At 36.5% G+C, this 13,445-nt stretch overlaps 1 protein-coding gene across 1 annotated transcript; it reads left to right on the top strand.

Annotated features, from left to right (window-relative positions):
- The first annotated feature begins 1,140 nt into the window (after positions 1-1,140).
- LOC137004267 (zinc finger protein 329-like) lies at positions 1,141-1,944 on the top strand. The gene has a single exon (XM_067364450.1). It carries the CDS (start codon positions 1,141-1,143, stop codon positions 1,942-1,944), a length of 804 nt encoding a protein of 267 aa, XP_067220551.1.
- The last annotated feature ends 11,501 nt before the right edge of the window (positions 1,945-13,445 follow it).

Raw genomic sequence — 13,445 nt, 5'->3', positions numbered from 1 at the left:
GACTCCTGAATCCTTGCCGAGACCAACAATACCAAACATGCTAGGTTTCGACTTATGGTTTGTGCGGTGTGGTGATTTAGCATTTAAAAAACGATTGCGAATATCTTGAAAACCGTTAGTCCGATCGAGACGAAACCAGTGTAGGAAACATGGAACCTAAGCTGGTTAAATACATGTCAAAGCCAAAATGTCAAAATTTTGATTGGAAGTGGCAAAAAGATCAAAATGGGTCATTTTTTATGATCTCATACATATAAATGTCTATAACTCCAAAAGGAAATGAGATATTTTCACCAAATTTAAGACACACATGTATGGGGTCACCATGAGGACAAATAAAAAAAATTGGTTGGATTGTGCCTCTTTGTGGCACTATAATTGAACAAAACATCAAATTTCCATTATGATACAAAATGCTTCATTATGGCATTGATGTACCATTACGAAACAGGATGTGCCATCGGCATCATGCTCTGAAGGTACACGATAGGTTTTGAGACAGCGCCTCCTTGTGGTCAAATTTTATAATGAAATATTTAAAAAATGCTAATAGCTTTATACAAATGTGGCCTATTGTAATAAGACTGGTCTAATTAGATTCTGTGGGTCATGCTGAGAACATTGATGCCAATTTTGCCATAGTCAGCACAACTAAGTCTCCACTACTTCGATTTTCTTTAAAATCACACTTTTTTAAACTCCTCCTAGACCATTGGTACAATTTTCGCCAAAATTTAATCGTATCATCTTCAGACCATGCCGACAAAAACTTCTGGATTTCATGTTGATAGACAAAACCTTTTTCCCATACTGCAGCAACGAATTTGAGGCATGATGCCAAAATCACTGTTGAGTCTGTAATGCTCTCTACAATGCTTTGACATATTGACACCAAACTTTGCAAGTGTCATTGTCACCTCACTCTGACCATACCACATTAATTAGGTCACAGCGCCACCTATTGGTCGAAAGTGATGAACCAGTAAATCCTCATTCTTGATCATTTTTTCATCTCTTTTGCCTAAAATGATCTTAATAGGTCTTTAATTAGTCACTGTTGCATTTGGTCTGAGGCTTCTTGTGCCATTTTTGTCTTCCTTAAACTGATTCTATGTTCTTAACTTGTTCATTTTAGATCAGATGGAAATGAAGGAACAAAGACAGAAACTAAATTACATAAAGCAACATTGTGACTTCAAAACTCAGGACACAAAAGCCAAAAAGCTGCACACCTGCTCACAGTGTGGAAAGAGTTTCCAACGTACAGAAAACCTTAACATACACACAAGAATTCACACTGGAGAGAAACCGTACACATGCACTCAGTGTGGAAAGAGTTTCCGAGATATAAGACCCCTTAAAAGACACACAAGAATTCACACAGGAGAGAAACCGTATGCATGCACTGAGTGTGGAAAGAGTTTTCAACGTAAAGAAAACCTTGACGTACACACAAGAATTCACACAGGAGAGAAACCGTATACATGCACCGAGTGTGGAAAGAGTTTTTATCAAGCATCAGGCCTCAGGGCTCATCTGCACATTCATCACAGAGAAAAGCCATTTAACTGTGATCAGTGTGATAAAGGTTTTCATGTGTCATCACTGCTAAAACGACACCTGATAGTTCACTCAGGTGAGAAGCCTTATGTGTGTCCTTTCTGTGGAAAGAGTTTTTCATGGCTGGACAATTGTAAAAACCACATAAAAACACATGATGAACTGAGAGATCATGTGTGTTCGGAGTGTGGGAAGAGCTTTACACAAGCTAGCTATCTGAAACGGCACCAAAAACGTCATATTGGAGAAAGACCTTACAAGTGCTCGTACTGTGACAAGAGTTTCGCTCTGTCTGCATACCTGGAATCACACGAACAAGTCCATATTACAGAGAAGCTGCAAGAGTTTAAAACATTTAGAAAGCCTTCTCACTTAAATGAATAAAAAATTGCATGTGAGCAACATTCATTTCATTTACAAATACACAAGTAAACTGTGAGATAAAATATGGAGTTTTTCCTAAAAGCACAAAATGATCTAGATTAATTTTGTTAATTTGGTGAAAAGTGAAAGACTAAAGAGTTCACCTGTCAACTAGGGCTGTCACGATTTTAGATTTTTCACACCACGGTTATTGTGGCCAAAAGAATTCACAAGATCGATATATCATGATATCTATAGAATCCTTGGGGGGGGGATGAAATCATTATCAACAAAATCCATCTTTGCAATACAGAGGCGACACAGAATGAGAAGTGACATTAATATATTTAGCATTTACAATTTGTCTACATTAATTTAATTTAATATTTAAATACGGATTTGTTTCTAATTTAAAATGTACTTTAAATATGAAACTAAGTTAAACTGCCAGTAGGTGGCAACAAGTTACTGTCTTAATGAGTGAGTGAGTCATTCATTCAACCGATTTGTTCAAATGACTGATTCATTCAGGAACAAAGCACGGATTCTTTCATTCTAAACGTGGATTCAGTCAGTGTAACAAAAACATTTCTGTCTGTTGCACGGGGGCTCTGTTCTGCTGTTCATAATTTTGAAATTTTTGTTGGCGAAATAAAGAAAAAACAATATTATCAATACTGTGTCTAAAATGTGTCTAAACACATTGTTCATTTAACAATAATTTGAAGGAACATTGCATTTGTGCTGATTTGGGTAAAACGGCACTCTTGCTCGTGTACATACAGTGAGTCTCAAACTCCATTGTTTCCTCCTTCTTATATAAATATCATTTGTTTAAAAGACCTCTGAAGAACAGGCGAATCTCTGTTTACGTAACAGTCCCAATGTTTGCATATGCCAGCCCATGTTCAAGGCATTAGACAAGGGCAGCCAGTATTAACGTCTGGATCTGTGCACAGCTGAATCATCAGACTAGGTAAGCAAGCAAGAACAATGGCGAAAAATGGCAGATAGAGCAATAATAACTGACATGATCCATGATAACATGATATTTTTAGTGATATTTGTAAAATGTCTTTCTAAATGTTTCGTTAGCATGTTGCTAATGTACTGTTAAATGTGGTTAAAGTTCACGGAGACAAGACTGTCATTATTTTCATTTTTAAACACTTGCAGTCTGGTGTATAATTCATAAACACAACTTCATTCTTTATAAATCTCTCCAACAGTGTGTAATGTTAGCTTTAGCCATGGAGCACCATCAAACTCATTCAGAATCAAATATAAACATCTAAATAAATACCATACTTATGCGATTAGACATGCTGCATGACGAACACTTTGTAAAGATCCATTTTGAGGGATATTTTAGATGTGTGAACTTTGTTTATGTTATTTAAGGCAGTCGCGAGCTCCGGGGGCGGGGAGCACGAGAATTTAAAGGTGCCGCAGCCTGAATCGGTGCATATTTAATGATGCCCCAAAATAGGCAGTTAAAAAAATGAATAAAAAAACAAATCTATGGGGTATTTTGAGCTGAAACTTCACAGACACATTCAGAGGACACCTTAGACTTATATTACATCTTTTGAAAACACGTTCTACGGCATCTTTACAATAATCACCCTTTATTTAAATATATGAACACAGAAAGTCACTGTTAACAGGTTAATATAACATTTCCCAAATGGTTGGTGGTGTTGCCACCCTTCGCACTGACTGTAGCTAGGCAAATCCTGCAGAACAGGAGCTGTTTTCTTGGAAGCCGAAAAACACCCATACTGTCAAGCTTACTTTACTTTTTCTGGCCGGGTGTGGCAGAGCCTCTCACTCTCGGAATAGCAGTGCGCTGCATATTCTTGTTTGACAGGTGTCAGCGTTAAGGTGCAATAGTGCCACCTGAGAGCTCAAACAGGTACTGGCACTGGAGTATTTACATGTCATGATAAGATAAGCGTCATATTCATTTTAAATATTGTGGTTATCGCTTAGGCGTCTCTCTTGAATAAGATATTTATCAAATAATATCACATAATGTTCTAATTTTTTACTGAGAAATAAAACAGAAACAACATCTTTGTCTTGATTGATCTATTGGTCTGTGTTAAGTTTCATTTTCATGGACTTTTAGTTTGTTTTGCTTCAGTTACCTGTTTCTTTTGTTCCAGTTACCCGCCAGTCATTAGTTGTCATGGACATTCATTAACGAGCTCACCTGTCTGCATTTAGTTCATTATCATTGTGTATTTAAGGGGCTGTTTTCACAAAACCGTTTTCAACTCAAAACTTTTTGTGTGTTTTGGCCGGTTATTTATATGTTTTAATGGCCTGAAAACACAAACTTTTGAAAATGGGGTTCAAATAGCAAGTTTTTGAAAATCTCTGTGTAAACTGCGAAAATGCAAATCTGTGAAATGGCATGCACATGAGTATTACATGTTTAGTCTTTCCACCTTATTTTTCAACGCTAAGGTAAGATGTTTTCTGTGAATGTGCGAGACTTCCGATTTATTAGCCGTTATAGGGAAATAACGAGCAGTAAACTGTAAAAATAAGGTGGATAGACATGCGCGAGATGAGTGCTGTATAAGAATGCGTATGTGTGCAGGCGCGTAATCTTTCTTTACAAAGTGTCATCGCCAACTACTTGTCTGGCATGTGTAATACCGCGTTTTAAGTGGTTTTCACTGATCCGTGTGAACGGGGATAGTTTTGATAACACTGTCATCTGTACAAAGAAAATTTTTTTTTTGTTGCCCATTCTCAATAGGAAAGTGCGCAAGCAACATCACTCAGCAACACTGCTCAAAAAAATGCCCAGTGTATCATCACCTTAAGTTCCTCTTTGTTCTCTGCTTGTTTGCCGGTTTTCGTCAACGTGTAAGTGAAGTTTGGTTAATTTAGTCTTCTTCCTGTTGCTGTATTCTGAGTTATCTGAGTTTGTAAATAAGACTGATAAAGATTGATCATCTTCATCATGCTAACCAGCACCTCACCAGCCTGTGACAGTTATAATTAATTATAAATATTTGGAGTAACTTACTGGCAACAAATAGCCAGCAGGCTTCTGTATTTTATACCACAGTAAAATTACTGCAAATTTAACTACAGTTGTTTTAAGCACAGGCCTACTGTAAAATAAAGAACAGCATCATACTGTTATTTTTACAATTATTATTATTATTATTAATTTATATATTAATGTTATATGTTATATTTTCAACAACATCAGTTATTGCTTCACATCAATAGATTTATTCAGGTTTCATCTTTTACATTTCATAGCTGAACTTCAATAGAATATACAGATTTACTAGCATCTTCACCATATTTCATCAATGAAAACAATACAATTATATCCATACCAGTAAAATCACAGTAACACATTGTGACAAAATAAATGTTGTAATTATAAAAATAAAAGTCTGAAGAGTAAAAGTAAATTAGTATACAACAATAACAGTGAATACATATCATCTTAAAATTTTTGAAACCACCTGCTGTAGAGAAAAAGGTCTTCTTTATTGCGACGACTCTTCCCGCCTGATGGTTCAGTGCTGCGGGAGGAAAATGCTAGTCAGCGTGGATTAAATAAGAAATGAGCACCCGCTCCGATGTTCTTACAGACAACTTATACAAATGTTATAAATAAGGCGATTAACCTTACATGTGTTTTGAAGTATACCTACTAATTTAATGTACTTTCATCGTATTCTTACAGAAACATATTAAATAAAACGTAGCTTTATATCTTGCAAATAACATCAGAGAAAAACATATAAAATGATTTAAAAATGATAACCTACCATACTCTTGTTGTCACAGAGCCATTGCATGAGGAGGTGTGTGGTGATTTTCGGGGTCATTTAGTACTGTATTTAGATTTACGGTAGGCTAATATTTTCCTGGAATGCATTGAAAATCTAAAGCGATATACTGTAAACATCTTATACAGTAGGAAAGTGTTAAGAATACAGCAATAATGCTGTGAAAAATGACAAAATCTACAGTAACATACTGTAAACATCTTAAACTGTAGGAAAGAGTTAAGAATACAGCAATAATGCTGTGAAAAACCACAAAATCTACAGTAACATACTGTAAACATCTTATACAGTAGGAAAGTGTTAAGAATACAGCAATAATGCTGTGAAAAACCACAAAATCTACAACAACATACTGTAAACATCTTATACAGTAGGAAAGTGTTAAGAATACAGCAATAATGCTGTGAAAAACCACAAAATCTACAGTAACAAGACTTTATTAACTGCTAAACAGACTAATGTAACATACATGCATACAGTTTAGCAATGGAAAGAGAGCTGAAACAGAATACAGGAAAGCAAGAAGTTACAGCATTGTTTGAAATTCAGCAGATCAACAGCCTTGAGCAAACCATCAGTTTAGATCTAACACACCCTTCTTTAAAAGGGGTAGGGATACTTAATGTGTCAAGTAATGAGACTAAGATTGAATAAATCTGTCCTGATGCAATTTGTTGAAGCTCCTCTGAAAGAACCAGTAGAGGATCTTTGGTGAAAGGAAAGACAAAGCAGCAGCCTGGCACAAGCTTAGGGGTCCTTAGGGGGACTTAGCTCAGCATCATCTTCACATCAGCCCGTGATCTTGTGATCTGTGATGTTTTACAGTGTGAAGATGTCATACCTTCAGGAGGTGAGTGAGCCAATAAGAATTGTTCCTTTTGGATTTGTTGAACTTGTGAACTAGGGGAGAGCGGGGCTATAGCTGTAACACACGGTTTAAAACTTTCCACACATGCCAGCATGACGAAACTTAGTGTATTTACTAGCTGCCCTATCAACATTATACCGAGAACAAATTGCGGCAAAATTAAAAAATCTTTGGAAGATATCACTGATCACTTATTTAACCATAGCAAAAGTAAATTTCTTTAGTTAATTTTTCATCTTTATTTTTTGTGTTTAATTAAAATGAGACAAATCTGATATTATTTTAATCCTATATCTGTCATTTAACAGTTGAGGTAGTTCTTCAATGCTGATCTAACCAGCCGAAGACACGAGCCGGGTTTATGTTGCTCAGGTGGGGCATGTTGTAACACTGTGTTACAATGTGTCCCTATTAGAACTATTCTATTCTATTCTATTCTATTCTATTCTATTCTATTCTATTCTGTTATGAATTCCATTGATAAACCATGAGAAAAAAGGTGAATAAAGACTAAGAGTCAATGTTCAGAAATGACTAATTATTATTATGTTTTGAACTATGCTGTATAGCTGTTTTGCAGTGTGTTTGTTGTCAAACGCAAAAATTAGTTTATTTTTAATTATTAAAAATGCCATTATTTTATATTAAAAAGTTAAAAATTGTTTTTTACTGACAAAATATTTTAGTTTGTCTTGTATATTTTTTCATTAGATCAGATAACATTTTTATGCTGTTGTATGGTCATTACAATGTACAAATGTTGTCACATTTCACATTCCAGTCTTTCGGGGGAATGTGAAAAAAGTATAATCTGTATTACTGAAACAAAACCACATAATTGTCCTGGACATGTGTGAAATTAATGTGGGAAAAAATAAATACTCTGATCCCTAAGAGAATTTACACAAACTGAGAAAGTCCTAGGTTTTTGGTCCAATCAGAACCAAATCAGTGCAGCGAGATTCGGTGGAGTCTGATTGTCAATAATTATCAAAAAAAAAGTTTTCGATTCACGCCTCTTTTACTAAAACCATCCTTGTTAGCCTTTGCGTTTTTCATGTATGTAAAGGATTGTGTATCGCACGTTTTTTTGCACACGCCCAAAACATTCATACCACATGGTAGAACTCCTCATTTTGAGCAACTTTGCCTCTAGGACCATCTCTGTCCACTGAATCATTCGCTAAAGGTGCAATATGTAATATTTTTGCAGTAAAATATCCTAAAACCACTAGGCCAGTGTTATATATTTTGTTCACTTGACACACATTTAGTCTTATTGTTTAAATCTAATTTTCTTGATTTTTTGCGAGTACCATGCTTTACCATGCCTCAGAGAAAAACACTATTTTGTCAAGTAGCTAACATAGTTACTTATAGTAACTTATTTTTAGCAAACAGTAATACAGCATTTTCTCCATCATACAATACATTTTAAAATTAATTGTATGCCATTTATCAACACAAGCCATCCAGCATTTAATATGATATTGTAAAATCTAGGGGCGTTCCGATACGCTCAGGTCACGATACGGTACGTATCTCGATACGGAGTTCACGATACGATACGTATCACGATATTTTGAACAAAATTAAACTGAAATTCAAACAAGATTTATTAAAAAAACATTAACAAATTTCAATAATTTTCCTTGTTGTACATACAAGATCACATTTCAATAAAATAAATATAACATTTTAATAAAAACGTTCTGTATTCAAATTAACAGTTGAATAGGGCTGTCTGTCACTGAAAAAAAAATGTTAAATTTAACCTGAACTTAGAATTATGAATAGGGGCTGTTCACATATCGCGTCTAAAAACGCGTGGAAGGCGCGGCCGCGCCGCTTCTCCATCTTTCCAAAGCGCGTGCGCTCCCGTGGCGTCGGTCGTTGCTATGCAACCATAAACTGAGCTCTCCAAGAGGATCAGGATGTTTCTGCAAAGGATAAATGATTTCTAGCCCTTGCATTAGTTTTACTACGAGATATATTGATGGAGATAAGATATAAAAACCACCATGTACAGCTATGATCAGCTGTTCGGCTGAGCTTTTGATGTTTTGTTACAGAAAGGCCATAGCTCGGTTGATTCGACTGATTCTTGTCACACGACCTGCGGTGCGCTTGCGGCATTCTGAGAAGTTGAGAATTGCATGCGCGTCGCGACCGCGTTGATCCCATTATGAGCGCGCCTGCCGCACGGCTACATTTGAAAATAATAACTGACTTGTACGCGGAAAAGACGCAATAGACCTTTTTCACACTTCCGGGTTTTTGGCTTCCGGAATGAGCCACGCAGTGTAAAAGATTTTCCGGTTACAGTGATAGATAGCCTCGATCAGAACCAGTTCGGGAATCAAAGTCGTTTTACGAATTAAATGTCTTGAAAATGTTTGAACGGCCTTGGTGAATTATTGGTGAGACTACAGAGCTCTCATTAAGAGCTAAATTTAATAAATAATTTGAAGTGATGGCGGTTAAACTGGTTTTATTCTTCGTGTCTGTTTGGCGCGGCTGTGCATTATCGCGCTCCATGTGCTGTAAAGACAGTGTCTGTGTCTAAACGTTCATACTATGTGACATTATTAATATTCAGTACTATTTAGGGTGGATAGTATGCACATAATGAGATGTATAGAGTGTTTTTAGCGACGTGCTGGGGAAATGATCGACTGGTAGATCCCTTATCACACAAGCCTGATCCTCTGATTCGTGAAGCAGGACTGCTCGCACCATGATATTTCTGGATATAAACACTTCAGTCATCTCTCACTCATTTTCCTGTCATCATCATCTTAAAGTGTGTATTATGCGCAGCATTGTTGTGCTATTGCAACATGCAAAGACTGATGGTTGTGTACAGTGTGGTTTTGGAAATTATGTCTTAGTTTAATCATTTTAATCGATCAGGATTAATGATAACATATGCTTGAATGTGGGATGTGATGCCATATGAGACATGCTATATATTTTTTAAAACGTAGCTATTAAACTCACGACAATATTATGTATCTCACGACTTTATATCCCACATTAAAGTATATATTGGGAGTTAATTTTTTTAATTAATAAATTATATAAATGTTCGTAGTACGTAATACGATCTGGGAAATTGCTGAATGCGTAGCTGCATAGCCTTTGCTGTATGACAGCTGGTGATATAAATCCATCTTCCGGTAAATTCGATCAACGGTCTGAGTGGCTGTATAAGCTACAAACAAGTAGAAAATAATTTATTTGTAGATTATACAAAAGCTATTTGGAAAACAGACAAAACAGAAAAGGTAAGAAGCGATACTTGAGAAAAGAGCATATCAATGTAATAGCCGTAGACGCATAGCGGAACTAACTTTACCCTGCGTCACGTGATTTCCGATTCTTGTGAAAAAGGTCTATATGTGAACGGCCCCACAGAACTTCTTAAAGCAAAGCATCGCAAGCATCTTTTGCTTTTCTGTGAGCACAGCTGTTGCTGTGCACTGCGGTGAAAGAAAGCCACGACTTTTCTCAAGCGACCATGCAAGAGAATGAAATGAGAAACGTTTAAACCTGCTTGCAAGATTCAATGTGTGCGCGAAACACTTACTGAACTAGAGAGCTGATTGAGACACACCATCTACGATAAATCGTTACACCCCTAATACTTATAGTAATTTAAAAATGTGGTAGCATTGGATCTGGACAGGAAGGATAACTCTGGGAGTTGGAAGGGGTGTGTCGCGATTCTGCCTTCTCACATCGCGATACAGGTTCGTGGACCTGCGTATCGCGGTTTCGGTTTCATATCGCATATTGTTACAGCCCTAGTAAAATCGATCTATCTTACTGCAGTGTGTAACACTGTCTCACAGCAGCCGCCGAGCGAACGCACAGAGTAACGTTATAATATTTTCAACATTCTCAAATGTATCTAATATGATAAACAGAGCTGCGTTACCTCATACTCATGACTGGAAAAGCGGAAGCGGCGCCGGCGACTGTGTCATAATAAAAGTCCTGCTGCTCGTGAGGCGTGTGTTGATCAATCGCTCCAGCTCCTCGTTCAGCTCCACAACACTCACTCCTGCTCTGCTTCATACTACAGTAACGCTAATAATCACATCCATGAACATGATTTCTGCCCGAGTCCGATCCCTATTCTATTGCACCAAAGGTGAAGACGAGATTCCCAAGATTCTGCGCTCATCAAGCTACGCCTTTGTTTTGAATAGGCCTCTAGCGGACAGAATTATTACATACTGCACCTTTAAATATTGGAGATTTTTTTTTAAACAAACAACTTTGGTGAACTAGTCCTCAGTATTTGGTTCAACATCGATAACTGTAAAAAAAGCTTTAAAAACTATATATTTCAGTAAATTGCCTGTATTGGCTGTAAATGGTCTTTTCCATCTATGATCGAGATGGTTACAGGCTTGCTAATTAAAATATATGGCCTTTTTTGCATGTGCATAAAGGCCTTAAAGCTCTTGAACCCTGATATTTGCTGCTTGCAGCTATATTTTTGTTACGGTTGCTGGTGCAGAGACGAGGCAGATATGGATTTCCACAGCAAAGTAGTATACTTTAATAAACAAAGAGCAGGGACACCAAACATACACGTTAACACAATAGAGAACCGACAAGGAGTGAATGGAGTGAGTGCAATATAAAGGCAGTGAGGATAATCAAGTCCAGGTGCAGGTGATGAGTGATGATGGGGAGAAGACGAGGGAAGTGAGTGCAGGTGTGGAGAACAGGAGGATCATGGGATATGGAGTCCAGGGAAACAAGGGATCTGTGACAATTTTGTATTACATTTGTATTTTTTAATCTTTGTCACTCAAGTAGACACTGATTTTAGCACTGGCTTGATAAGAAACATTGGCTTTCTTCATCTATTATTATGCCTGATCTATCTATCTATCTATCTATCTATCTATCTATCTATCTATCTATCTATCTATCTATCTATCTATCTATCTATCTATCTATCTATCGTCTGTCTGTCCCATTGGCAAATTAGTTTTCTTGTTTTGAGTGTAACTCTTACCTTACTATTAGACCAACAGACCAATTTGAGGCAGACGTCACAGTTACGTCACTTGCAGCTGCGTGCGCATGAGTGTTGGCAGAATAATATTGGTAATAATTGGAGGAAAACGGGTAAAATCCACAGAATCAGAGAAAAATGTTTTGTTGTGCTTTTGGATGTCAGAACCGAAATGCAAAAAACATAGTCTTCTTTTTTATAGAAAACTGTCGTTGAAGCTCAACACAGACTGGACTGATGAAACCTGCAATGATTATTCTACTATTAAAGCATGAATTTGATGTAAACAGTAATTCTACATAATATTCACATATGCAGTTCATAGGGGACATACAGTTACAGCATGAAATAATATTTAAACCTATAACATTTTACATGGATAACTCTTAAAAATATAAAGTTTTTATCTCACAATTCTCTTGCATTTGCGAGTTTATATCTCCTTATTTTGGACTGTATAACTCACTATTGTGAGTTTATATCACACTGAGGGAAAAAAGACAAAATAACGAGTATTTCTCACAATTCTGTTTCTCCTTCTAAGAATTGTGAGAAATAAACTCGGATTTGTGAGAAAAAAAGTCAGAATTGTTAGATATAAACGTTTTTAAAAATGATTTTATTCCATGGCTTCCACATACTGTCTTGTTTATATATCTTGTTATAGTTTTATATATTGTTTTATATATCTCATATCTTGTTTTAGGGATGTTTCTGGGAAATCAACACAACAGTGATGATTAACAAAAGTATATCTTACATTGTATCAGTCAACGCCTACTTTAATATACACCACTGGTAATGAATGATTACTATAGTCATATACCGTGGTATTTATGTATGGTGCACAGTCAAGCAGCTCCACTTTATAATTACACGTCACTGTTGTTCACAGCACAATCTCAGCAAAATTGTCGTGAACAAGCTCCTGAAATGATACACGCACGTGGGCCTGCGACAGAAGAGAAGTGTGAAAGTGTGTGTGAGACAGAGGAAAAATCCAGGCAGGTTGTTAATGATCCATCCGTTGGTTTAATGTAGAGAATAATTGGTTTGAAAGTGCTGGTGTGCATTTTGCCACTGGCACTTCTCTATTTATCTCCATTAACTGCAGCTTCATTAGAGCTCACACTCCTTACACAGCTGTCAATCAAAGCATCACAACTTCAGAACGTGTGTATGAAAGCCAGTTCCTCTTTGTTGCTATGTTTAGCCTTTAAATACCTCAGGCGTTAACCATCTGTGTATTCAGTGACGCACAAGAAAAGGCCATATACTGTGCTGGACGCATCAGGCCTATTTCACTGAGTGAAAAAAAGTGCATGATGAGCCATATTTAACTGCTAAAATTTGTTTTATTTATGACTACAAAGTTCTGGATTTTGCTACAGATGGGAAACAGGTTAAATATAATGTAACGTTTACATTTAGACTGAACGCCACATTATAGGGCTTGTAATCAGGTTCCTGTTTACTGTTTATATTATTCTATAAACAAGCAATTTTAAGAATGTAACAGTTATGTGTTAGTGTGCACCATTCACAGTTAACTGCAAAGTGATATGAACATGTCAAGAGGATGTGAATTATTTGAGTCTTGCTCTTTCAAATTGTATGGTATATGATGATCACATCTAGGCTGATTATGTGCTGTCCAAGAAACATGAAAAGAAATCAAAATATGCTGCAGTCCACAAAACCAAAATACTGCATTTAAATTACAACCCTATTGACAAAAATCACAAATAGCCGACCTACATTTTCCAAAACAATGTTTGATCAACACAATAAG

Source organism: Chanodichthys erythropterus, chromosome 17 (genome assembly GCF_024489055.1).
Source record: "Chanodichthys erythropterus isolate Z2021 chromosome 17, ASM2448905v1, whole genome shotgun sequence".
Taxonomy (NCBI): Eukaryota; Metazoa; Chordata; class Actinopteri; order Cypriniformes; family Xenocyprididae; genus Chanodichthys; species Chanodichthys erythropterus.
The sequence above is the reverse complement of the archived record's forward strand: the minus strand, read 5'-3'. Positions and strand labels throughout refer to the sequence as shown.

Bases quoted from the DNA above. Each gene is read 5' to 3' on its own strand.
- LOC137004267 (XM_067364450.1), top strand. From the start codon at position 1,141: ATGGAAATGAAGGAACAAAGACAGAAACTAAATTACATAAAGCAACAT.